The 27,397-nt window shown below is 38.0% G+C and overlaps 1 protein-coding gene across 2 annotated transcripts in view; it reads right to left on the reverse strand.

Annotated features, from left to right (window-relative positions):
• Positions 1-951: 951 nt before the first annotated feature.
• Positions 952-27,397, reverse strand: part of LOC105492034 (osteoclastogenesis associated transmembrane protein 1) — a 33,943-nt gene continuing 7,497 nt past the window's right edge. Inside the window, exons 2-6 of one of the 2 annotated variants that reach the window (XM_011758867.2) lie at positions 24,055-24,169; positions 13,244-13,341; positions 7,281-7,448; positions 5,517-5,682; positions 952-1,147 (exon numbers count right to left, since the gene is read on the reverse strand). In XM_011758867.2, coding sequence (XP_011757169.1) covers positions 1,092-1,147; positions 5,517-5,682; positions 7,281-7,448; positions 13,244-13,341; positions 24,055-24,169 — 603 coding nt within the window. In that variant the 3' untranslated portion in view covers positions 952-1,091. Of the gene's footprint in view, positions 1,148-1,586; positions 1,777-5,516; positions 5,683-7,280; positions 7,449-13,243; positions 13,342-24,054; positions 24,170-27,397 lie in introns of those variants that run through there. The other variant, XM_071096255.1, reaches the window with a different exon arrangement.

Below are 27,397 nucleotides of genomic sequence, written 5' to 3' on the forward strand. Positions count from 1 at the left end.
ATCACTTTCATCTGATTGAAAAATTTAGAAAAAATAAGGATCATCTTAATCTCACTGCTTTCTGTATGAGACTATCATTCCAATTCATGCCCTCAATACACACCACTGTCCAACAGTCTTACAGTCAGCATCCTCTCAGGTCCCTGTCTGCTCGCTGAACCTTAAGCTGGTTTTACCCCTCCTTTCTCTCTGCTCCCAAATCCTCTACATATCTCAAGAGAAAAATATTCCTTTAAAAAATGACAATTTAAATACAGTGTGATAATGCTACATTTGATTTAAAGTAGTAATAAATTATAAATTGCCAAATAACTTAATGTAATTCACGATGCAAATCCTTGGTATAAAAATAATCCATATTGCCCTGAATATAATAAAGCAATCCAGTGATTTTTAAATTAGTTATGAAATAAAGGCAAAAAATAAGATGTAAAATACTATTTATAAAAGTCAAGTAAGAAACCAGCTACCATAAATCTTTTTACAAAGATAAATGTAATGTGGCTTACTACTTCTAAAAATTGTTAGGGAGGTTTGGAATCAGTGTTTTCAAAAATGACTCTAGGGAAACTAGAGACTGAATTATATATTATTGTGATGTACAACATATTAACTATATATATAATAATAATACTGCAATGGGGAGTAATTAATCTTTGGGCGTGCTACTTCCTGACAAGTACATTTCTTTTTCGAAGTATTTGCTATAACCAATTAATTTTTAAATGTTAGTTTTCAAAAACGTTTCTACTTGAGATACTTATGTTATTCTTATTAATACCAGAAGTCTAGAATGGTGATAAAATGCCTATAAAATAAAATAATGATTGTTCTTGCATCTTCTGTTATTGTGACAAATACACATTAAAATAGATAACATTGCTACACCTGGAAATTAAAAATATCCAAATCTGTTAGAAAGAAGTGCAAAAGGAAAGAAAAATGGAAAATTCTTATTTAAAAATGGATCTGAAGTCCTTGTATTTCTTAAGAACTTGACTTATCAAATCACAGTTTATCTTCTTTCTGAAATCAAGTTGTGTCTTCCACCATTCATTCATGTGATATGTCAACTCTCCATTTTGTAGGTCTCAGTTTGAATTTTCTTGAATGTTTGCAAAACTGGTACTGGACTTGAGACGTTTGGCTAGACAAATCAAAAGAATTGTGTTTTAACTTAAATTTAATTATCAAACATAATTATTTACTATTTTTATGTAAACTACAGTATTTGTCTATCAATTCTATGTTTGAATCCTAACAGTTCCAGCCTTATAAGAATTAAAACCTAATTAAAACTTTCTTCAAAAAACATAACTTTGTTAGAAATTGCACGACTTTGCTAGAAGCAGTACCAAAATTATTTATATCTTCTTGAACATCACAATCTTAAATATGTAATGTAGGTGAAATAAATGTACTTAGACAATGAAAGTGCTATAAGGTAGAATAACAAAATTATACATCTAAAAGTCTAAGTTAGAAATCCAAATCTAAATTTCTCTTAAAAGAATTCAGTGAAAACTTCCTCAACCTGATAAAGAGCATGTACAAAGATTCTATAGCAATCACTATGCTTAATTGTGAAAGACTGAATGATTTTTCCCCCCTAAGATCTAGAATAAGACAAAAATATCTGGTCTTGCTCGACATCATGCCACTAATTTATCATCAGTGCAACAAGGCAAGAGAAAGAAAAGGAAAGGTATACATATTGAAAATAAAGAAATACAACTGCTTCTATTTTCAGGTGAAAAAAAATTCAGTGAAAGAACTCTGTAATGGAAAAAAGAAAAAAATTTTAATGACCCTCAAAGAAAAGTGAGTTGTATATTATTATGGAATCCTGCATTATGAAAAAAAATGTTTAAAGATGCTCAAAGAGAAGTGAGTTTTATGTTATATACACACACAAACACATATGGCAGCTAACAAAATACATTACCATCAATTCTGATTTGATGCTAATGGGACTGAGTCATTAGGGTTAATAAAACAAATCATGGCTATTTGGCTTGGTAATATGTTTTGTACTTACAGTTAAACATGAATGTTTCTCATGTTCTAGAAATGAAAACCAATCATGCCCACAGTGAGAGCATTTATACTGAGTAACTAAGAGTGTCCCTACTTCAGAGCTTCACAAAACTTGGGTAGGGGTTATGATTTAGCAGCTCTGCAATGAGACCCTAGTACCTGTACTTTTTTTTAAAGCTCTGCAGATAATTCTGATATGTAGCCAAGGATGAGAACCAGTGTTTCTGCTTATTTTATTTTATTTTATTTTTATTTTTATTTTTTTTAGACAGAGTCTCGTCTCTGTCGCCCAGGCTGGAGTGCAGTGGCTTGATCTCAGCTCACTGCAAGCTCCACCTCCTGGGTTCACGCCATTCTCCTGCCTCAGCTTCCCGAATAGCTGGGACTACAGGCACCCGCCACCACGCCTGGCTAATTTTTTTTTTTTTTGTATTTTTAGTAGAGATGGGGTTTCACCATGTTAGCCAGAATGGTCTCGATCTCCTGACCTTGTGATCTGCCCGCCTCGGCCTCCCAAAGTGTTCGGATTACAGGCGTGAGCCACCGCGCCTGGCCTACCAGTGTCTCTGGTTTCTATCAGGGTCCCCCTGACCACCACTGTAAGTGGAAAATGACAACATGACTTCCTGGACCAGTGTACTGCTTCAGCTTAAACTAAAGGGAAAACTTAAACTAAAAACATTGACCTAAACTAAAATCTACTTCTTAAGACTTCAGCAGATTTGGGAGGCAAACCAAATCAATAGTTTGGGTTTTTGAGAATTACTTTGTTAAAAACTACTAGAAGTGATCTAGCTTCTGACTAAATTTCAAATGACTTAATAAACTGGCCAAGTTAAATACGAATGAGTACATACACCTACAACTTCCTTGCCTTTATATTCTCTACCTGATAAATCCCCACATCCTTTAAAATTCTACCCCAGGGATCATCTAATGGTGAATTTCAACACCTCTAATGCAGTCAGCTGCTCCCTCCAGGCAGGGGAGACAAACAAATAGAGAATAAATGAAGATGATTTAAATAACCAATTATTTAATTTAAATTAGCTTAAGTGATTAAGTGCCATTAAAGAAAGACGGCACAGAAAAATGAATGGAGGGGTGGATTCTTAAGACTGGGGAGTCATAAAAGGTCTCTTTGAGCAAGTAACTTTAGAGCTAAGACCTGGCTTGCAAGAAGCCAGGTAAGGAAAGAGGGAAGGGCCTTGGAAAAGCAGCAGTGTGAATGAGCTTGGTAGCAGAGAAGAACAGAAAGGAACCAGACTGTCCACAGCACCATGAGCAATGAGGAGAATGGATGTGACGAGTTTAGAAAGGTGGCTATGGGGCAGGTCATGTACAGCTTGGAGAGCAGACCCTGGAAAGTAAGTTTGGATTTATTCTAGGTACAATGGGAACACATTAAGGGTTCCAAGTAGTAGAGAAACATGGTGAATTTGTGTTTAAAAAATTATTTTAGCCACTTTATGGCATATGGATTTTAGTAGATCAAGAAATGGAAGGAGGGATACCAGTTAAGAGGCTCTTGCATTAGTACAGGTAAAAGATGAAGGGCCGGGCGCGGTGGCTCACGCCTGTAATCCCAGCACTTTGGGAGGCCAAGGTGAGCAGATCACAAGGTCAGGAGTTTGACATCAGCCTGGCCAATATGTTGAAACCCCGTCTCTACTAAAAATACAAAAATTAGCTAGGCGTGGTAGCATGTGCCTATACTCCCAGCTACTCAGGAGAATGAGGCAGGAGAATAGCTTGAAACCAGGAGGCGGGGTTGCAGTGAGCCGAGATCGTGCCACTGCACTCCAGCCTGGGTGACAGAGTGAGGCTCTGTAAAAAATAAATAAATAAATAAATAAATAAGAGAGAGATGAAGATGGCTTGGTTTACCAGTGGAGGGAGAGAGAAGACTAACTAAGTAGGACTGGCAGCATACTTGCTAATGAATTAAAAGGGGATGAGGAGGGTTATGTGGGAATGGAAAAATGAAAGAAAGAAAAGAAGTAAGAAATGACTACAAGGTTTGTGGCTTCCATAGCAAATAGTGACACTGGTAGTGACTTTTACTGTGACAACAAACAAAAGATCCTGATCAGAAGCAGTAAATACTTTCCATAAAGTTAAATAGATTTGCAAGGCAAATAAGATGCTAAACTTTAAAAGTATACCAAGCTCTGAAAAATAGTTTCTCAACGGTGAGGTGCCCACAATATTTTGCTATTATTCTGAATAAGTGCTTCAAGGACCTGAGCTACTACATATTTACGGAATGCTGGCAGCCTTCAAAAAGCTTTACTAAACACACCTGTGACAAAGACTCTCCCCTCTAGTAGCATTTTAAGGGGACAAAACATTACAAATTCAGTTCAAACTCATCTACAGGTAACCTTTTTTTAAAAGTTAGATCTATTAGAAGCAAAGTTAGATGAAGCAGTGATCCAAATTTACAGGGAAAAGAATTTTTATACCATACATTCCTAGACTACAAATAGTATCTGAGAGAAAAGAAAGTTAACTTTTTTCCCTAAACAGTTCTCTTTTTTAAAAACTAAAATTATTAAAGCATAAGCCCATACTTTCATTCTGATAATAAACAAGAAACCCATGTGACTTAGAAGCCACTCTTCTTTAGCTGGATGGGATCTCTAGTTAGTGCTTCTTTTGCTCTGGCCTATTTCATAGGGAGAAAGAAAGGGAATGAATATGTATTGAGCATACACTATTATGTCAAGTAATCTCCTTGGAACTATGACTCCAATTTGTTCACAAACTGCCTGTATGTTAGCTATAGTTTCTTCCTGCCTGTCACACCTTTAGGTGGTTCTAAGACCCACGACTCCAGTGGATCTAAGAGCTGTCTGTATCTCCCTGCTATTGCCATGTCAGGAGTGCAAAGTCTCTGTTGCTATTCTTCTGTTGTTGCCAACCTTATTCCAGGGGTAATCTAGCATTTTCAATTTAATCATCTGAAAGACACCGTGTTTTAACTTTTTTTTTGAGACATTCTCACTCTGCCCCCTAGGCTAGAGTGCAGTGGCGCGATCTCGGTTCACTGCAACCTCCGCCTCCCAAGTTCAAGTGATTCATTCCCCTCAGCCTGCTGAGTAGCTGGAACTACAGGCATGTGCCACCACACCCAGCTAATTTTTTGTATTTTTAGTAGAGATGGGGTTTCACCGTCTTAGCCAGGTCTCGATCTCCTGACTTTGTGATCCACCCGCCTCAGCCTCCCAAAGTGTCCAAAGTGCTGGGATTACAGGCGTGAGCCACTGCGCCCGGCCCTGTTTTAACTTTATATTGTCTACCCTTATAAAATTTTCACAGATCTTTTTCACAGTAAGCATGACTGTAAAATTTAAAGCAGAGAGTCCTTTTAGGCTAATCCACTTTGAGTTCTCAGAGTAGCTATCATTTCTAAAACAGGTCTAAGTTTTTAAAATACAGGCTTTTATTTATAAAATAAATAATTGTAAAAAACTTACGCAGAATGAGTTTGCGTTTCTTTTGCTCTGAGTGAAGAAAGCTACTAAGGTAGAAGACAACAGGTAGAAAGAGAATGAACACAGAAACAGCAATTACAGGCACTGTGTCACTGCAAGGGACTGAACAGTTGAAAGTTCGACTCCAAAGTTTTCGGGTGATGTTCATCTGGAACAAGAACAAACAACATCATTCTATTTTATATTTAACTTGTCTTCAATTTCTTATAATTATTTTGCTAATAACTAAACAGGAACCTAGAATTTAGACTAAATATTCATCTCTAAAAATCTACTGATAGTTGAGGACAACTTCTTCTGCCACGAAAAAATCCTGGTTCACAATCAGTCATTGTATAAATTTATATCCATACAGAAATTTCATATTCTAAGTCCATAACACTGACCAAAGTATTCTAGAATGTCAACCATTTGTACATTCAAACAGAGAACTTGTATGAAGAGGAATATAGTTAGGCCCTGTTTTATTCATTTACAAAATATTTATTATTTATTGAGAGCCTACTAGAAACCAGGTACTGTTTTAGGCAATAGGAAGGGAGCAGTAAAAACAAACAAAAATCCACACTGTACATTTCATTTTAAGTGCTTTTTAACCATCTCGAATATTATTGGTTCTTATAGTTCCCTCTGAGCTGCTGTGATAATTCACACTCATTCTCAATTCTTACGCTCATTAATTTTGACCTCAAGTTCTCCACTTTGAGCCAATAATTTCTCAGTTTCCTCTAATGTCCCAATACTCAGGCATCATAGTGCCTAAAAAGGCATGATTGCCATCTAGTGGCACCCTATATAAAGGCAGGCTATAAAATGGAGAAAAAAAAATTTTTTTGACCATTCAATTAACACATGTTTATTAAGCCCATTACATGCTAGACTGTCCTAAATACTGTCCTAAATACTGAATGGTAAACAAAAAAAGCCTAAGTCCTTGTCCTCATGTGGCTTATATTTTAGTGAGGAAGACAGACTATAAATAAATATTTTCAGATGGTAACAGATATAAGAAAATAAAACAATGGAATAGGAAGTTATCGAGGAATGGCTTCTAAAACAGGTAGTGAAATCCAGAAACGTCTTTTTTTTTTTTTTTGAGATGGAGTCCCGCTCTGTCACCCAGGCTGGAGTACGGTGGCACGATCTCGGCTCACTGCAACCTCTGCCTCCCGGGTTCAAGTGATTTTCCTGCCTCAGCCTCCTGAGTAGCTGGGATAATAGGCGTGTGCCACTACGCCTGGCTAATTTTTGTATTTTCAGTAGAGATGGGGGGTTTCACCATGTTGGTCAGGCTGGTCTTGAACTCCTGACCTCGTGATCTGCCTGCCTCGGCCTCCCAAAGTACTAGGATTACAGGTGTGAGTCACTGCGCCCCACCCAGAAACTTCTTAAATTAGCGATAAGTGCACAAGAAACTGAAATATAAATATATAACAATATCTACACCTCTGCAAATGGACATATTTTCAAATTTAAAAAGATTAAATGTACCAAATCATCAACTCACTTATGAAGTGCCTAATTTATTTGTTTTATTTTATTTTTATCCTAACCATGAGACTAGGGAAATATCCATTTTGGTTTAACAGACCAGGATATTCTAAAACTTTACTATTTTATAACTAGTTATTTTTGGTTGAAGACAGAATATGCAGATTCCACTGTATCTCCAAAAAGAATAATCACACTGAAGGTACATTCAATAACACTCTAATATATGTATCACATCAGAAGCAAAGTACTTACTGCATCTTCCACATCAATGCATAAATGTGTTCCAGGTTCAGCCTTATTCTCAAGTTCATTCATTTTTTGCATTTCACTGTACAGACTACTCAGAGTTTTGTATGCTTCACGACAGTTTTTGCACACTTCTGAATAATTTTTTGTCTGTAAAAGACTATGTGCATTCCCCTAAAATGACAAAGGCACATGTAATATATACAATAAACATTATACACAATATCTCTTTAATGTAAGCTATTTGCCCTTCTAGAAGACGGGAAACAATATGGTATGTTAAAGTGCTAAGCTGTGATGTTGGGTAGGTTACTAAATCACTCTGAGTCTCAGTTTTATCATCTATAAAATAAAACGACCTCTACCTCTATTATAAGTCCAAAGGATTAGAGATCTGGTATGTGAAGCAGATGGCCAACTGTTTGGAACTTTCTAGGTGCCTCTAAATTTTGAAAACTGCTGCATTAGCTAATATTAACTGAGGATAACAATAATTCATATGCCAAATTACTAGTAACTAAATACAAAATTTCCTAAATTATCTCATTACAAATCTGCAGTTATCTATCCTACTCTCACTGAATAAATAAAATAGTTTCCTGCCTATGCTGACTTCAACACCATAGTTTATCTTGCTGAGACAGGACTTTTTAAATGGAAAGGGAAAAGGCACCAAAACTGCATCCCCACTCAATTCTCTTATCACAAGGCTCATAATCTAGGCCTTTCTAGTCAACAAAAAGGGCCAAATACCAAAGAACTATATAACCTAAAATGAGGAAAGTGGAGGTACATAAAATATTATGCTAGTAATACTGAATTTATTGAGAGTTTTTAGCATGAAGGGCTGCTGAATTTTGTCAAAGGCCTTTTCTGCATCTATTGAGATAATCATGTGGTTTTTATCTTTGGTTCTGTTTATATGCTGGATTACGTTTATTGATTTGCGTATGTTAAACCAGCCTTGCATCCCAGGGATGAAGCCCACTTGATCATGGTGGATAAGCTTTTTGATGTGCTGCTAGATTCGGTTTGCCAGTATTTTATTGAGGATTTTTGCATCGATGTTCATCAGGGATATTGGTCTAAAATTCTCTTTTTTTGTTGTGTCTCTGCCAGGCTTTGGTATCAGGATGATAGTAAGAGCTATTTATGACAAAGCCACAGCCAATATCATACTGAATGGGCAAAAACTGGAAGCATTCCCTTTGAAAACTGGCACAAGACAGGGATGCCCTCTCTCCCCACTCCTATTCAACATAGTGTTGGAAGTTCTGGCTAGGGCAATCAGGCAAGAGAAAGAAATCAAGGGTATTCAGTTAGGAAAAGAAGAAGTCAAATTGTCCCTGTTTGCAGATGACATGATTATATATTTAGAAAACCCCATCATCTCAGCCCAAAATCTCCTTAAGCTGATAAGCAACTTCAGCAAAGTCTCAGGATACAAAATCAATGTGCAAAAATCACAAGCATTCTTATACACCAGTAACAGACAAACAGAGAGCTAAATCATGAATGAACTCCCATTCACAATAGCTTCAAACAGAATAAAATACCTAGGAATCCAACTTACAAGGGATGTAAAGGACCTCTTCAAGGAGAACTACAAACCACTGCTCAGTGAAATAAAAGAGGACACAAACAAATGGAAGAACATACCATGCTCATGGATAGGAAGAATCAATATCGTGAAAATGGCCATACTGCCCAAGGTAATTTATAGATTCAATGGCATCCCCATTAATCTGTCAATGACTTTCTTCACAAAATTGGAAAAAACTGCTTTAAAGTTCATATGGAACCAAAAAAGACCCCGCATTGCCAAGACAATCCTAAACCAAAAGAACAAAGCTGGAGGCATCACACTACCTGACTTCAAACTATACTACAAGGCTACAGTAACCAAAACAGCATGGTACTGGTACCAAAACAGAGATATAGACCAATGGAACAGAACAGAGTCCTCAGAAATAATACCACACATCTACAGCCATCTGATCTTTGACAAACCTGACAAAAACAAGAAATGGGGAAAGGATTCCCTATTTAATAAATGGTGCTATGAAAATTGGCTAGCCATAAGTAGAAAGCTGAAACTGGATCCTTTCCTTAACCTTATATGAAAATTAATTCAAGATGGATTAGAGACTTAAATGTAGACCTAATACCATAAAAACCCTAGAAGAAAAACCTAGGTAATACCATTCAGGACATAGACATGGGCAAGGACTTCATGTCTAAAACACCAAAAGCAATGGCAACAAAAGCCAAAATTGACAAATGGGATCTAATTAAACTAAAGAGCTTCTGCACAGCAAAAGAAACTACCATCAGAGTGAACAGGCAACCTACAGAATGGGAGAAAATTTTTGCAATCTACTCATCTGACAAAGGGCTAATATCCAGAACCTACAAAGAACTCAAACAAATTTACAAGAAAAAAACAAACAACCCCATCCAAAAGTGGGCAAAGGATATGAACAGACATTTCTCAAAAGAAGACATTCATACAGCCAACAGATACATGAAAAAATGCTCGTCATCACTGGCCATCAGAGAAATGCAAATCAAAACCACAATGAGATACCATCTCACACCAGTTAGAATGGCAATCATTAAAAAGTCAGGAAACAACAGGTGCTGGAGAGGATGTGGAGAAATAGGAACACTTTTACACTGTTGGTGGGATTGTAAACTAGTTCAACCATTATGGAAAACAGTATGGCGATTCCTCAAGGATCTAGAACTAGAAGTACCATACAACCCAGTCATCCCATTACTGGGTGTACACCCAAAGGATTATAAATCATGCTGCTATAAAGACACATGCACATGTATGTTCATTGCGGCACTATTCACAACAGCAAAGACTCGGAATCAACCCAAATGTCCATCAGTGACAGACTGGATTAAGAAAATGTGGCACATATACACCATAGAATACTATGCAGCCATAAAAAAGGATGCATTTGTGCCCTTTGTAGGGACATGGATGCAGCTGGAAACCATCATTCTCAGCAAACTATCACAAGAACAGAAAACCAAACACTGCATGTTCTCACTCATAGGTGGGAACTGAACAATGAAATCACTTGGACTCGGGAAGGGGAACATCACACACTGGGGCCTATTATGGGGAGGGAGGATGGGGGAGGGATTGCATTGGGAGTTACACCTGATGTAAATGACGAGTTGATGGGTGCTGACAAGTTGATGGGTGCAGCACACCAACATGGCACAAGTATACATAAGTAACAAACCTGCACGTTATGCACATGTACCCTAGAAATTAAAGTATAATAATTAAAAAAATTTTTTAAAAATTATGCTAGTAAATCTCAATCTTTTGTACTTCTAGACTGACACTTGTCTTTTCAAGAATTAGTTTGCTAAACAGTCAATTCACACCTTTGCTTTCTACGCCCTTTCTTCTTTACCTTCTAGTATGAAGAAAGGATACTAACTGAACATCGGGATAAAAGAGAAAAGAGAAAAATCAAACTAATTACACTGATGTAGGCCCAACAATGTGACCCTCACCATCTATTTGACAGAAAAACTAAGTCTCTCCTTAGTCTGCTACAAGAAATAGCCTATTGCTTGTTTTTCACAGAACAATTGTGCACTTAGCTAAAAATTGAGCACAGGGCTAGGCGCGGTGGCTCACGCCTGTAATCCCAGCACTTTGGGAGGCCAAGGTGGGCGGATCATGAGGTCAGGACATCGAGACCATCCTGGCTAACACAGTGAAACGCTGTCTCTACTAAAAAGACAAAAAATTAGCTGGGCATGGTAGCAGGTGCCTGTAGTCCCAGCTGCTCAGACGGCTGAGGCAGGAGAATGGTGTGAACCCGGGAGGTGGAGCTTGCAGTGAGCCGAGATCGCGCCACTGCACCCCAGCCTGGGTGACAGAGCGAGACTCTGTCTCAAAAAAAAAAATAATCTTGATGGGGAGTAATTTAACCTTTTTTTTTTTTTTTTGCCCAGACTAATTTCAAACTCCTGGGCTCAAATGATCCTCCCACCTTGAACTTCCAAAGTACTGGGATTACAGGCAGGAGCCACCATACCTGGCTGCCATTTTTATTAAAATTTAAAATGCACATATCTTTTGATAATGTGAAAGTTGTAGACATTAGGATGAAATCATCTTTGTCAGACCCAGACAAAATACAGCCAGGAAGGCCCAAAGGAGAGGAGACTCATGCTTATGTGTCTGACATAGCTGTTTCCAAGGACTTTCTAAAAACCCCACAAGAAACCCTTTCACGCCCTTCATGCAACTCCTGCTTTCACATGGTTTACCACTGCCATTCTTTAGGACTGCAGTAATTTGGATAAGATGCGCTCAGAAGAACACTTGCCCAGTAATGGCATCTCCACAAATGAACTGACGACAACTCTGGCTTTGAGCCTCTGGAACCAGTGAACTCAGTTTCTAAGCAGTTTGTGTGAACCTCTCCCTTTCTGCTAGTAAAAGCTTCCCTTTACCCTTCCCTCACTGGATGTACTGGTGGTTTGCCAGTGCATTCCAAATTATGATACTCCTTTCTTATTCCCTAGTACACTCATCATATTTGGAGATAATTTTCTCTACTGTCTTTTTCTCCACTTCTAGAAATCTACCAAACTCATACAAGTGCTCTAAGTTAAATGAAAAGAAGACTGTTTATGGTATGCAATTCAAAACTTATTGTTTCCAGAATTTTCCATTTAATATTTCTGGGCTGCAGTTGGCCACAGGTAACTGAAACTGTGGAAAGTGAAGCCATAGATAAGAAGGACGACTTTATAGAAAAATTGCTATTTGAGTGTTACAACACACATCAGTCCACTAAAGGTTGTGAAGTCCTATAGTAAAGCATTTCCCAACCTTAATGGAATACTAAACCTTTTCTGATAGGACATCTATTAACATGCTGCAGAACAAATTCTGAGAAATGTTCACCTTTTTTTTTTTTTTGGAGAAAGAGTCTCGCTGCGACACCCAGGCTGGAGTGCAGTGGTGTGATCTCAATTCACTGCAACCTCTACTTCCCAGGTTCAAGCGATTCTCCTGCCTCAGCCTCCCGAGTACCTGGGACTACAGGCGTGCGCCACCAAGCCTGGCTAATTTTTGTATTTTTAGTAGAGACAGGATTTCACCATATTGGTCAGTTTGGTCTCGAACTCCTGACTTCAAGTGATCCGCCTGCCTCGGCCTCCCAAGGTGCTGGGATTACAGGCATGAGATACCGCACCCGGCCCAATTTTTATTATTCTTAGGGAAATTCATAATTCAGTGTTACCACATTTCTTACAGAGGAAATCATACATGCTTATACTGTAAGCATGTGTACATCTACTGTGGGGATTACTTCCTTGTTATGTAAGTTTCAAAACTACATTTTAACCAGAGTTCCAACCTCATCCTTCACCACGACCAGACAAGTTCCAATACCAAAATTCAAGAGTCAGAGATAGAGATGGCAAAAATCTACAAGGTTAAGATTCTTAAAGGCTACCTTTTATTATCATAATTCAATACTCAAAGATACGTTACTAAACAGTGCTTTTTAAGGTAGGTAAAACATATTTAAGCAAATTTCAGGCAAAGAATAAACTTCCTATAGACAGAATCTTACTACACTGCAAAATACCTACCTAAGTCAGATTGAAAACCATTGTGTTTTAATTAAACAATCACACACCTCAATGTTTTCACACTCATTATCTCACCAGATTCTCATTACAAAATACTTGAAGATAGGCAGGATAGATATTATCTCCATTTTACAAATGAGAGAACTGAAGTTTTCATGATTTGTAAGTAGAAAAACTTACTTAAAGAGCAGAAATCCAGGTCCACTAACTCCTCTACATCATGAATTTAGATAAATATCAATAATTAGTGCTATAAAAACTTGGAACTGCACATTATTCCTTTGTATAAGGCAGCATTTTAATTTTAAATATTATATATAAAATACCTGAAGGTTATGCTCAAAGCAGGTCAGGGTGTGATTAAACAGATTAAGGAAATATACTGTGCTGTTTGATAATTCTTCACTGTTGTTCGTTAAACAATCTGTCAAAAAAATTCAAAAAGTATATTAATATAACTCAAGGAACAATTATATGTTGTCGTTTATCTCTTAAGCTATCAGCTTCGTTTCACACTACAGTAATTCTTTATTCAAACAAGCATGAATTTTCCAAATATATGAAGCTCAATCCTTTCATTTTCCAGAAGTTAAAAAAAGTCATAACCATTTTCATGAACATCTTAAAATAATCACATACTCTCCTCTTTTCATAAAAATATACCAAATAAAATTCAAATTGACTTTTGATGGCACAAGGTCATAATCATGGAATATCAGCTATCAAATGCTGCCTTAATAGTGCTATTTAGGCGTAAGACTGTTTACCCCGCATTCATTTTACCAAAGCTCATATGCCTTATCATCATTTTTTGTGTCAAATTTCATAGTTCTCTGCATCTTCCAACTTCACTAATGAGTCATTTATTGTACCTAATGGGGTAACTTTTAAAATTTGCTCTTTCTAATCCATCATGAGTTGGGAGCCCAGAGAAACAAACTGGTGAGAATTTTGCCTAAAATACTGACATGGGGGCTTCAAGTAAAGTCTAGAAACAAAATTGTTTTACATTTTTAAAAATCCTACATAAATGGTATTTCTCTGTAACTGGCTATTCTTGCTTAGAGTTAGCTCAATTTCACTCATCCCTTTTGTTTTCTATGTATGAGTATATCACAATTTATGTATCCATTTTCTCTTCTTCAGGGAATAATCTATTCTTTCCTTTTTTTTTTTTTTTTAAGAAACGGGGTCTTGCTCGGTTGCCCAGGCTGGAGTGCAGTGGCACAATTGCAGCTCATTGCAGACTTGAACTCCTGAGCTCAAGTGATGTTCCCACCTCAGCCTTCCGAAGTGCTGGGATTACTTAAAGGCATGAGCCACTGCGCTTAGCCAGGGAACCTAGTCTTTATCCTCAGATGAACTTTTGTCTTTACCTCTCCTTGTGTTCTCAGCCTGCTATCTCCAATCGAGGTTCAACTGCCTGGATCCAGATCTTGGAACTTGTGGTCAGCCGTTTCCATCTCACTCTCGTAGAATCCTTGCCCTCTTTATCTTCCACACACTCACGGCCATTTTCATCCCTGGACAGTCCCCATCTACTTTCTATACTCTCATTCTGGTTATAGAATACTACTACAGAAATTCTAAAATGATAATGAAGGGACTCAATTCAAATTCATGTGTTCTGATCTCAGGGAAACAAAATGATCCTTGTAGATGCCTTACTAATTGCTCTACAAGGGATGTTCCAAATATTTTCTAATCTCTAGTCCCCAACCCTACTCTTGTTCCCCTTAATTTCAACAGATGGCTTTGTATTATGCCCACCTTATTTAGAAATTCAGGGCCATCAGATAGGATCTCTCTCAACTGAAGTGGAGAGACAACATACAAAGCTATTGCAATTACCCAGGAGAAAGGCAGCAGGGCAAGTAGAATTCGTGGAGAAAAGAGAGACTGACTAGGTAGACACTAGGATATGACATACTAAGGGACATCCATATACTCTGATAGACAACAATCACTACAACGAAAGTTAACACTAAATACTTGCTATGTTCTAAGAACTATGCTTACACTGCACTTTAAACACATTTGCCCATTTAATTCTTGCAGTAATTCCATGAGGCAAAAATTATCATTATCTCCATTTTATAAATAAGGAACAGAGAGAAGTTTAGAGAAATTAAGGAAGTTACACAAGGTCATAAAACTGGTAAGTAAAAAGCTAGAATCTCTACTCAGACTGATTCTTAAGTCTGCACTCTCAAACACTGCAAAATAAATAACATATTTATATCTACATTCTAAACTACTAAAAGTTCAAGACTCAGAGTCTACAAATACATGCCACTGCCTACTCCCTCCACTACCCATATATATCTTACACCATACAGGGATTCAGGCAGTCCCCACCAACTGATCAGAGTTAGCAACTGAGATGAAACCTAAACCTGGTAGACAGGGGGCAGACAGTACAGTAAAGCTCCTTTGTGCAAATCAGAAAAAGATACCCGCTCTGGGTGGATAAATTACAAAAGGTCATTCCTGCCTCCAGAAGCTACGCTGGAGTTCAGCCCCATTCACCTCCTTGCACAGGCCCCTTGTGCAGGGCTCCTTCTGCACCCATTGTACACAGGACCCTCTTGGTAAACCTATTTCTAGAGTCGTCCCCTCTCTGAACTCACATACTCTACATTCTCTGAAGCTTTATCTTCTCAAGAACATGAATCTCTTTCTAACTTCTCACCCTTATCATTTAAAAAATCTGAGGGATCATTACAAATTAGGAAACTAAGCCAGAGAAATTGGTGATATGCTGATGATCATACCACAAGTTAATAAGGCACTGAAATAAAAATAGGCCCAGCATGGTGGTTCACATCTGTAATCCCAGCACTCTGGGAGGCAGGCAGATTGCCTGAGTCCAGGAGTTCGAGACCAGCCTGGGCAACATGGTGAAAACTTGTCTCTACAAATAATACAAAAATTAGCCAGGCATGGTGGCATGCATCTGTGGTCCCAACTGCTTGGGAGGCTGAGAGGGGAGAATTGCTTCAGTTTGGGGAGGTCAAGGCTGCAATAAGCTGTGACTGCACCACTGCATTCCAACCTGCATGAAAGAGTAAGACCTCGTCTCATAGCTCCTCTTAATGCTAGTTTAATATCATCATGAAGTAGCCTGCAATCCTTTTAGGGATGAGGCAGAGTTGATATAAATAAGAACAACTACATATATGCAGAATATTAGGATATTAGGCTAACAAGACAACAGTTTTCAGTTTTTGTAGTTGATGTATTGCAGGGAAGTTGAGGGAACACAATTTCATTCACAACAATTGTACATCTGTGTTATAATGAGCTATGTCATGACAACTGACATATACAACATAGAGATGAAAGGGGTCCACATACTGCCTACAAAAGTAGTATACAGTACATTATCATGAGAGAGCAATAGCAAATTTCTTTTATGCAAGACACATAATTAAAACAAATAATTTCTTTTTAAAAAGTAATTTATAAAGAAAGCTTCTCTGAAGAACAAAAGAACTTAATGTCTTCTATCTTATTGACAGCCATTTACTTTTTACGTAAAATACTTTGAAAATGAAAAGCCAATATAGACTGGTCATCTTGTTAAGTACTACATTCATGCAGTACCATCAAAACTTTTTCAATGATCATTAGACGGTGCTAACATAAAGCACAAAGGAGTTCATTTATATAATGGGGTTAAAAAGTCTTCATCATTAAAGAGCCGTGACTTTCTGAATCAAAATAACAGATCTCTAGTAAACTCCTTTTTTATCTTTTTGCAGGAATTGGGAGCTTAAGGTTATAAACAATGAAAAGCTATACGGTTTAGAAATTGGTAAGTTAAAGAATATTAATAATAATAAAGCTTCCTTTAAGCACTAAGTGAAGTGGTCATTATGAATTTCCTTCATCTTAATCAATGGAGCCTCATCAAGGACAGATTAGCAGAGTGGCTTTCTCAGAGAAGGCTCAGGCATCAGCTTAAGAGTCATTCTTCTTTTTTTTTTTTTCTGCGACAGAAGAATCTCACTCTGTCACCCAGGCTGGAGTGCAGTGGCATAATCTCAGCTCATTGCAGCCTCCACTGTGCCCGGCCTCAAGAGGCATTCTTAAGGGTATTAAGGATTCGAGTTAAGACCTCACATAGAAACCTACTAAATTATCATAACAGGAATTATGCATCTTTAAATAAAGCATTTGGCATCTCTTAGGAATTTTACAAAGATCTTTGCAGTTTTTCAAAACTAGTTTTATAGAAAATAGCAGAGATAATCACCAATTTAGGGTAAGCTTCAGAAAATACAAAATAAACTACGGAAACTTTGTACCTAAATGACCTAATTAAGTTTAACAAATATGAACACTAAGATACTTTAAATTATAAGATACAAATGATATGATTATAACGCTTAGTACATTTCCCTCTGGATAAAATACGTGAAAGAAAGGTTTTGGTTAATTGACCTTCTGGTTAACCATTAAGTACTACTGTTGTTGCTTTTTAAAGCATCGAGACATATATTTTATGTATTAACTGAAAGTTAATTTGCCTTTGATGAATCAGAATATACATCAGGATTACACAGTGGTTCAATAGCTTCATCATGCTCATTAATTATCACCCAGATCACCTGGATCACTAAAGATATAGGTTGCTCATAAAGAAAGAGTTTTCAGTGTGTAAGAACAAACATATGAACTGATAATTTTGAAGCCTATCCTATTACAATAATGCTTCATACTGGATACTGCTTACCAAAGAACCCAAACACTAAAGCAGTCATGAACTCATGAAATCTGGTCATTCTGCTGATTATTTAACTGTTGTATGCACAAAATAAGCAAGAAGGGTCTCAATACAAGGCTATCCCTATGTCAACAATACACAGCTTTAAAATTCTGAGAAACCTTTAATATACTTTCTTCACTTTTTAGCAGTCATTCTCCATAAGAAAGAGCTAGTTTCCATGTTATTTGTGGTATGAGTAGAAACAGTTGCACTCTTAACACTTCTTTTGACCCTCCATCCATTTCCAATAACCAGCTTCCTACCAAGACTAATACCATTCGAAGACACAGGAATTCTGAAGAGAAAAGGGATGGGAGTAGTACATGGATGGCATTCTCTCCTCTTTTGGATTCTTAGCATTCTTTTCATGAATAATAACTGCAGAGACTAGATGCCACCCCTATTTCAAGCTAAATTAAGCAGAACACAAAGATAGTTTGGGGCAGTATACTCATTTAATAATATTCTTTCTAGAAATATTTTACCTTTTATGTTTTTACATTTTTTTCTATTGTTTAATAATATTATTTTACAAAAATTCTAATAGCCCTTGCTATGGTCAGAATGTGTCTCCCAAAATTGATATGTCGAAGCTTGATGGCCAATGTAATAATATCAAGAAGTGGGGCCTTTAGGAAGTGACCAGGTCATGAGGGTTCCTTCTTCACAAATGGGATTTACTCTTCCACTCTTCTGCCACGTAAATCGGATGATGAATGACAATAATTTTTAATGCATAATTCTGGAAAATGAAATAGCTAATCTCTCTAACCACATCTAACATACAAATACTTATCACAGATTTGAACATTCTGTTAAATTTTTAAAATTTCTATATATTTTTGAATAGGTATTAAATGTATATGGCATAAAATCCAAAGGGTACAAATGCAAATACAGTGAAAACTAAATCTTCCTTCCTTTCCTGCCCACGCAGCTACCCAACCACCTTCCTTCAAAATACATACGTATTCTTAGAACACAAAATATCATACTTTTCTGTACCTCGCTTCTTTTACCTGAGACCGTATGTCTGGGCCAAATTAATTTTAATTGGGAAGTCTTTTAAGTAAGTCCTATCTAATTGCTTAGCATTTTATTTGGTCCTCAGAAGTTCAATGTAAGGAATATTTTCAAGATAGGATGCCTCACAGAGGAACAAAATACCCTAAGAATTTTTTCTACAGCATTTTATACCTGCCATACTGAGTAAATATGCAGTAAAACGTTTTCTTTTCAACTAACTGAGCAAAAAAGGTCTGTACTTCGAATTAGTGAAATCTTTATTAGAAAATGCCTTTTAAGCCAGGCACAGTGGCTCACACTTTGAATCTCAGCACTTTGGGAGGCCAAGGAAGGAGGCTTGAGTCTAGGAATCTGAGACCAGTCTGGGCAACATGACAAAACCCCATTCTCCATTAAAAACACAAAAATTGGCTAGGCATCCTGGTGCTGCCTGTAGCCCCAGATGAAGGGGTGGCCTGCCCCTCCACACCTGTGGGCGTTTTTCGTTAGGTGGAACGAGAGACTTGAGAAAAGAAATGAGACACAGAGACAAAGTATAGAGAAAGAAAAAAGTGGGCCCAGGGGACTGGCACTCAGCTTACAGAGGACCCACGCCGGCACCGGTCTCTGAGTTCCCTTAGTATTTATTGATAATTATCTTTACCATCTTAAAGATAAGGAAGTGGCAGGACAATAGGATCATTTTAGGGAGAAAATTAGCAGTAAGACATATGGATAAAGATCTCTGTGACATGGGTAAGTTCAAAGGAAAATGCTGTGCCTTAATACGCATATGCAAACATCTCCACAAATCTTTTAGCAGCATTGCGCCAGCAAGTCCCGCCAGCAAGTCCCACCTTATGCCGTAAGGCGGTTTTCTCCTATCTCAGTAAACAGAGCATACAATCGGGTCTCACACCGAGATGTTCCATTGCCCAGGGACGGGCAGGATTCTTAACCAGCAAACTGCCTTCAGGCACTTGTTTAACAAAGACACATCCTGCACAGCCCAAAACCCATTAAACCTTGAGTCACCACAGCTCATGTCTCTTGCAAGGACAAGGTTGGGGGCAGGGTCACAGATTAACAGCATCTCAAATACAGAACAAAATGGAGTCTCTTACGTCTACTTCTTTCTATATAGACACAGTAACAGGCTGATCTCTCTTTCTTTTCCCCACACCCAGCTACTTGGGAGGCTGAGGCTGGAAGACTGCTTGAGCCCTCAAGAGGTGGAGGCTATAGTGAGCTGAGACTGTGCCACTGTATTCCAGCCTGGGCAACAGAGCAAGACTGTCTCAAAAATCAAACAAACAAAAACATCTTTTAAAGAAAAAAATGCCTTACCTCTTCTAAGTATATAAATTTAGTCACATCAGTCAAAAGAAGTGAAACCCTGGCTCATCTGAAGGTAGTGAGTTATCTCAATTAATTGTTCACAGTCAGTTACAGATTGAACTCCTTGTTCTACTCTTTCTCCTCTTCTCACTGCTTCACTTGACTAGTCTTAGAAATAGAAAAAGCATATTATATAGAAGGTTTGGTACTAGGTTTCAAGCATCCCTTGGGGGTCTTGGAATGTATCCCTTGAAGATAAGAGGTGACTACTATATGTTGTAATATCTTTGGGATTTACAGTGTACCTGGAATATTAAATGCATTGAGTAGTACTACAGAGTTTTTTAAAAGGATTTTGTTTTTGGCTCAATGGGGAGGCTCACACCTGTAATCCCTGCACTTCGGGAGGACACGATGGTAGTATTGCTTGAGCCCAGGAGTTCAAGACCAGCCTAGGCAACAAAAAAAAGAAAAGAAAGGAAAAGAAAAAAATTAGCTGGGCATGGTGCCAAACACCTGTAGTCCCAGCTGCCTGGGAGGCTGAGGTGAGAGGAGTGCTTGAGCCCAGGAATTGGAGGCTGCCTCGGCCTATGTGTAGGAAGAGGCAGATGAAGAGTGCGGAGGCACCATTGGCGTGGAGGTAGCGAGTGATCCAGCCGTAGTTCACATCTCGGGTAATGTGTGCAATTGAGGAAAAGGCAGAGGATGTATCTGGTGTGAATTAAATAAAATTTAAAAATAAAGAAGTGAATCCCAGTACATATCCACTTATTCCAATTAACTGATTTTAAATTATTTATAATTAACGTATTTTCTATGTTAATGGATTTTTCTAAAAAGCTTAATACTTAAAAACAGGTTTACATATGTTAAGCAAATGCTCTTCAATCATATTTATACTAGAAAATTTTACTCTGAAAAGTAAAGGATATGCTAAAAAAAAAAAAAAAAGTTGTGTTAGTCAAGCTTCGGAGACAAAATTTTAAAAGTCAATATTCAATATACCATGGTATAATGACAGGGAAAAAAACTAGCTGGGGCTTCTTATCCCATTTTAGTTTTCCTTCATATGAACTAAACAAAAAGATAAGTCTTTATAAAAGCTAAGCTACTTAATGATTTATAGGGACACAAATTTTTAATCTATCCTTCTATTTCCAAGGCCCCTCCCTACTTCACATTTTCTTTCCTTCTTGCCTAAACTATAGCAGTAAACTTCTTACTGGTCTCTCTTTCTTCCAATGAGGTTCCATGAAAAAAGGATCTTTGCAGTTTGGTTTTTTTTTTTTTTTTTTAAGGCTTAGAAAGTGCTAGGTTAAATGATGTTTAAAAAACCTTTTTCTTTAAGACAGGGTATTGCTCTGTTGCCTAGGCTGGAGTGCAGTGGCGCAATCATAGCTCAATGCGGCAATCATAGCTCAGTGCAGCCTCCAATTCCTGGGCTCAAGCACTCCTCTCACCTCAGCCTCCCAGGCAGCTGGGACTACAGGCGTTTGGCACCATGCCCAGCTAATTTTTTTCTTTTCCTTTCTTTTCTTTTTTTTGTTGCCTAGGCTGGTCTTGAACTCCTGGGCTCAAGCAATACTACCATCGTGTCCTCCCGAAGTGCAGGGATTACAGGTGTGAGCCTCCTCATTGAGCCAAAAACAAAATCCTTTTAAAAAACTCTGTAGTACTACTCAATGCATTTAATATTCCAGGTACACTGTAAATCCCAAAGATATTACAACATATAGTAGTCACCTCTTATCTTCAAGGGATACATTCCAAGACCCCCAATGGATGCTTGAAACCTAGTACCAAACCTTCTATATAATATGCTTTTTCTATTTCTATTTTTTTCAAGTATAGTACCAAACCTTCTATATACTATGATTTTATCTTTTTTCTATATCATACCCATGATAAAGTTTAATTTATAAATTAGGCACAGGAAGAGACTAAAAACAAAAACTAATAATTATGTTACTATTATTAAAGAATTAGTAAGTAAACTAAGGGTTACTTGAACACAAGTAGTGCCACACCATGACAGCTGACCTTAAAACCACGATGCTCCTGAGCGCCTCGCAGGACAGGCAGCATCTACAGCATAGTTATGCTGGACAAAGGGATGATTCCCAGCCCACGCAGATGAAGCAGGATGTCGTGGGATTTCATTATGCTACTCAGAATCATACACAATTTAAGCTTATACATTGTTTACTTCTGAAATTTTCCATTTAATATTTTTGGACTGCAGTTGACTGCAGTAACTGAAACTACAGCAAGTGAAACCATGGCTAACAGAATACTGTATAATCATAATAGGAGAATACTGTATAAGCCTTTCTTTTCTTTTTTTTTTTTTTTTGGTTGTTGTTGTTGTAGATAGGGTCTAGGTCTGTTGCCCAGACCGGGGTGCAGTGGCACAATCATGATTGATTGCAGCCTTGACCTCCTAGGCTCAAGTAATCCTCCCACCTCAGCCTCACAAGTTGCCGGGACTACAGGCACACGCCACCAAATCCAGGTAATTTTTTATTTTTTGTTTAGAGAAGGTTTTGCCATGTTGCCCAAGTTGGTCTTGAACTCCTAGGCTCAAACAATTCTCCCACCTTGGCCTCCCAAACTGCTGGGATTACAGGTATGAGCCACCATGCCTGGTCTATAACTCCTTCTTAATAATATAGTGATTATAATCTAAGCAGTATAAAAAATGTTGGCCCAAACAGTAAACTACTCTATCAGTCAAGGTCCTACTTTCCCTTGCCAACTTTACCTCCCACTATGCTTCCTGAAACATCTGTTGCCCTTTTATACCTCTGTGCCTCTGCCCATGCCACTACCTGCCATGTCCTTCTCTCATTTCTACTTTTTTTTTTTTAAAGACAGGGTCTTGCTCTGTTGCCCAGGCTGGAATGCAGTGGCACAATCATAGCTCACTGCATCCTTGAACTCCTGGGCTCAAGGTATCCTCCTGCCTTGGCCTCCCAAGTAGCTAGGACTACAGACACACGCCACCATGCCCACCTAATTAAAAAAAATTTTTTTTTGGTAGAGACGGGGATCTCACTATGTTCCCCAGGCTGGTCTCAAACTCCTGGGCTCAAGCAATTCTGCCTTGGCTTCCCAAAGTGCTGGGATTACAGGCGTGAGCCACCTCACTGGCGTCATCTCTACTTATTGAAATAATGTCCAATAGTACAGGCCTAGGTTCAAAAGGTAGTTCCTCCAGGAAGTCACTTCATATTCTCCCCAGTAAAATTTGTTTTCTTCTTCCTCCAAGGACTCTATAACTTTATTAAAGCATTTATGTGTCTGTCCTAGGTTGTATTTGTAAATATACCTTTCTCACTCACTAAATTGAAAGACTTGAAAAATAAGAACTGCCTGGCACATAGTTGGTATTCAAAACACCATCTGAATTGGGATAGTGATTTTAATTTTTCCAAAGACTATCTAAAAATAGATCTTACTTTATTACACAATTACACACAAACCTGCAAAGAAGGTAGAACAGATGTTATCATCCCACCCCATCCCCTGCCACACACCACTTGACAGATTACTGTAAACATCATAATTATTATTATACTAAACAGTTAACATTTCTTGAACATTAAATATATGTCAGGCATTGAGCTAAGTGCTTTACACAATTTACTTCATTTAATTCTCAAGGTGACTATATAAGATAGGTTCTATCATTACCACCAATTTACAGATGAAGAAACTGAACTTCCAAGAGGCAAAGTTTTTCTCCCATATCTGACAGCTAGTAGGTTAGGGCTGGTAAGTGGCAGAGCTTAGAATCAAACTCAAGTCTGTCTAAATCCAAAGCGCGTAGTAACTGCTACACTTTTCTGCCTTTCACCATTTGCTCAGTTGCCATTAATAAACTATGGTGTCCATGACAGTTCATTTAAACTTAGCAATAAAAAGTATTATCCAGCTTCAAAGATCCCAAAATTCACTAAAATAAAATCTGACATTTGTACTACTGAACTGTAACTGCAACAAGAAAATGAAAGAATTACTTACTTGCACAATTTGCCTCCTGCCATGTGGTATTAAAAAACTCTGAGAGAATCACAACTATTTGCATTCTATCTGCCATTAAGAGGCTTCTGGCACAACTCTGGCTCTCTGAAGTATTCTATAACAAAAACAAGAGAGAAAAATACAATCTGAGTATTTGTAGACTTTGCAAACAACTTGAGGCAAAAACCTTACAAAAAAATAACATTTATTACAAGCTTTGTAACATTTTGTTTGATATGATCAGATAATGTTAACATTAATAATAACAATGATAATAAAGTAATTAGCAGCTAACATTTATTGGTACTAGGTTCACCTGCAAAGGAAGAAAATCTTTGTACCTAAATAGCTTGTACTCAGACGGAAAAATACGCTTTTGCAGATCATTTTAATAATGAAAGAAACTCATGCTATGCAAATAATAAATCCAAGTTCCCAAATTATTTGATCCTTATCTATTTTCTTTCCCTTGTGCCCCAAGCAAGGAACTAAGTCCTACTGACCCTTAATTCTTTCACAGTTATTTAACTCCTACTATTTACTAGGCACTATAAAAATCCTGAAGTTTTGATGATATAAAAAGTATAAAAGAATGCCATCGATTCTGGGGCTTTGAGAACCTCTCGCAGATACACAGACGAGGAGTTATACAGTGTGACGAATAATAAACGAGAGTGGTAACTCCTGGGAAGCAAATGATCAGCCATGTGGGAGAAGAAATGGAAAAAAGGAGAAAAGGAAGAATCTCTGCTTTAAAATACTTGCTGATGTTCATTTTGGGAAGGTTATCTTCTTTGTAGCTTAGTTTTGTCATACCATTAAAAGGTCCATTTGAATGAGTGCTTGCTTTTAAAATAGTGAATTGAACAAAACATTTTATTTATTATTATTATTATTATTACTATTATTATTGTTGTTATTTGAAACAGAATCTCACTCTGTTACCCAGACTGGAGTGCAGTGGCAAGATCTCAGCTCACTGCAGCCGTTGCCTCCCAGGTTCAAGCGATTCTTGTGCCTCAGTGAGAATCTGGGACTACAGGCGCATGCCACCACACCCAGCTAATTTTTGTATTTTTAGAGCCACTGCACCTGGCCATGAACAACATTTTAAAAGACTCCTTTTTAGAATTACCTTCTGAGCAATACCAGTCATAGAAGAAAATTTTCTATTATCACTTTTTTTTTTGAGATGGAGTCTCACTCTATCACCCCAGCTGGAGTTCAGTGGTACAATCTCAGCTCACTGTACCATCTGCCTCCTGGGTTCAAGTGATCCTCCTGCCTTAGCCGCCCAAGCAGCTGGGACTACAGGCAACGTGCCACCACACCTGGATAATTTTTATTTTTAGTAGAGACGGGGTTTCACCATGTTGGTCTGACCGGTCTTGAACTCCTGACCTCAGGTGATCCACAAGCCTTGGCCTCCCAAAGTGCTGGGATTACAGGCATGAGCCACCATGCCTGGCCTATTATCTCTTCTTAAGTAGAAGTAATAATAGTGTATTAATACAAGCCTGGGTCACTAGCTAGTGACCTTGGGCAGCTGACCTACCTCTCTAAGGTTCGGTTTCAAAATCAAGGGTTCTACAGTTACTGTATGTATTAAATGAAATAGCATAGAGTAATCACTCAGCACATTATCTGGTACACAGTGAATGATATATGCTATTTCACCTAGCTACCATGCTGCCAACATGAAGTGCTCTAAGTAGGTTTAGTTGGATAAGTGTAATTAGTTGCTTAAGTTGAATCTTCATAAGTAGGTGACTGGCCATTTTAAAAATCAATAATAGTAAAGCCTGTATGGGTGTTCAGTGTGTGGAATAGTTCAGTTGAGGAAGATATCAATGTAGTTTTGAGAAGTTAGGAAAGAGTTCATGAAGGAAGCAGGATATGAACTAAGCCCTATATTGAGGAAGAGAAAAGGATTCGAAAATAGGAGAATTAAATGATCATGGCATGAAAGTGATAATGATTATGTGGTATTCGGGGAGTATTCGGTAGTCTATGAAAGTAGGGCTATTAAAGGGCTAAGTTAGAACAAGGTTATGAGAAGCCTTGAGGGTCATGAGAGTTAGTGAGAAATTCTTGAAGATTTTTGAGGAGGGTGTCATGAAAAGCAGTTTCAGGAATATATGTTTAGGCCGTGATATGTAAGGTGAGGAGGCAGGGAGACTTGCATCACACTACTTCTGTAGCTCAGGTATAATGAAAGGATGATGACAGCAGTGAGGACAGAAAGGAAATGACTAATAATCCAAACGATGATGAGGTACTTATTTAGTACTTCTCAGTTCTAAATGTCCCAACTGCACTTCCTTACTTAATCCTCATAACAACTCTAGGAAATAGGTACTGTTAGCTGGGTAGAGGGTAAACTATCAAAGGTGACTGAGAAGGAAGAATTGGAGAGAGAAAGAAAAATAAGGAGAGCACGATGTCCTGTAAATCAAGGAAAAGGGAAGTGGTGGTTGTGTCAAATCCTGCTGAGAGAATTGGAGGTACATCTGTCAACACTGACAGTATTGGTGACACTAACAAGAATGAATTTGATGGTGTCTTTGGGTGTGAAAGTGAGGTCAGAGTGGGTTGAACAGAGAACGGAAGATGAGGATGTGGGAAGAGTGAACCTAGACAACTGCTGAAGAGTTTGGCCTTGATGGGGAAATAAGAAAGAAAGGTCACTAAAGAGCAATGTGGGACCCATGCGTCATTACCCTGATGCATGGTTTCTTAAAGCATGATATCCATCTATTACGTTTAGGTTTCTCTTCTGGACAGACGTCCCTTTAAAATGGAAACTGCCACATCTTTGTATTCACAACACCTCGCCAAGTGACCAAAAAAGCAATGGTCCTTGTTTATACGTAGACCTCTTAATACTCAAATCTATCATAACCACTTAGCAGAACCCTAACTATCATGAAGCCAGCCATTTCTTTTGATCATGCCTGCACCCAGGAAGTCAGGAGTTGCTGGCAAAAAATTAACAACACAGATTAATTCCACAGTAAATCCATAATCCTAAACCATATCCCTCACTTTTCTATCTGCTCATTCTCTCCTTTTTACAACTTTTCCACTCTCCCAGAAACTCTGATCCCTCTCCCACTCTTTACTCTCAAGAGAAGATCTAGCCTCCTGGATAACAGAAGCCTTCGAGCTGAAACTCTAACCTGCCTACCTCTACATGTAACCTCTCTTTCTACCCTCCTATTATGGTGGGGAAGGCACCTGTCCCTTTCAAGGCCCATCTCTCTGAAGATGCCCTAGATCCCATCTACCCTGCCTTTTCTGGAAACTGACCTTGTCTGCTTCCCACTCTCTCCTACAAAATATT

Source organism: Macaca nemestrina, chromosome 5 (assembly GCF_043159975.1).
Source record: "Macaca nemestrina isolate mMacNem1 chromosome 5, mMacNem.hap1, whole genome shotgun sequence".
Taxonomy (NCBI): Eukaryota; Metazoa; Chordata; class Mammalia; order Primates; family Cercopithecidae; genus Macaca; species Macaca nemestrina.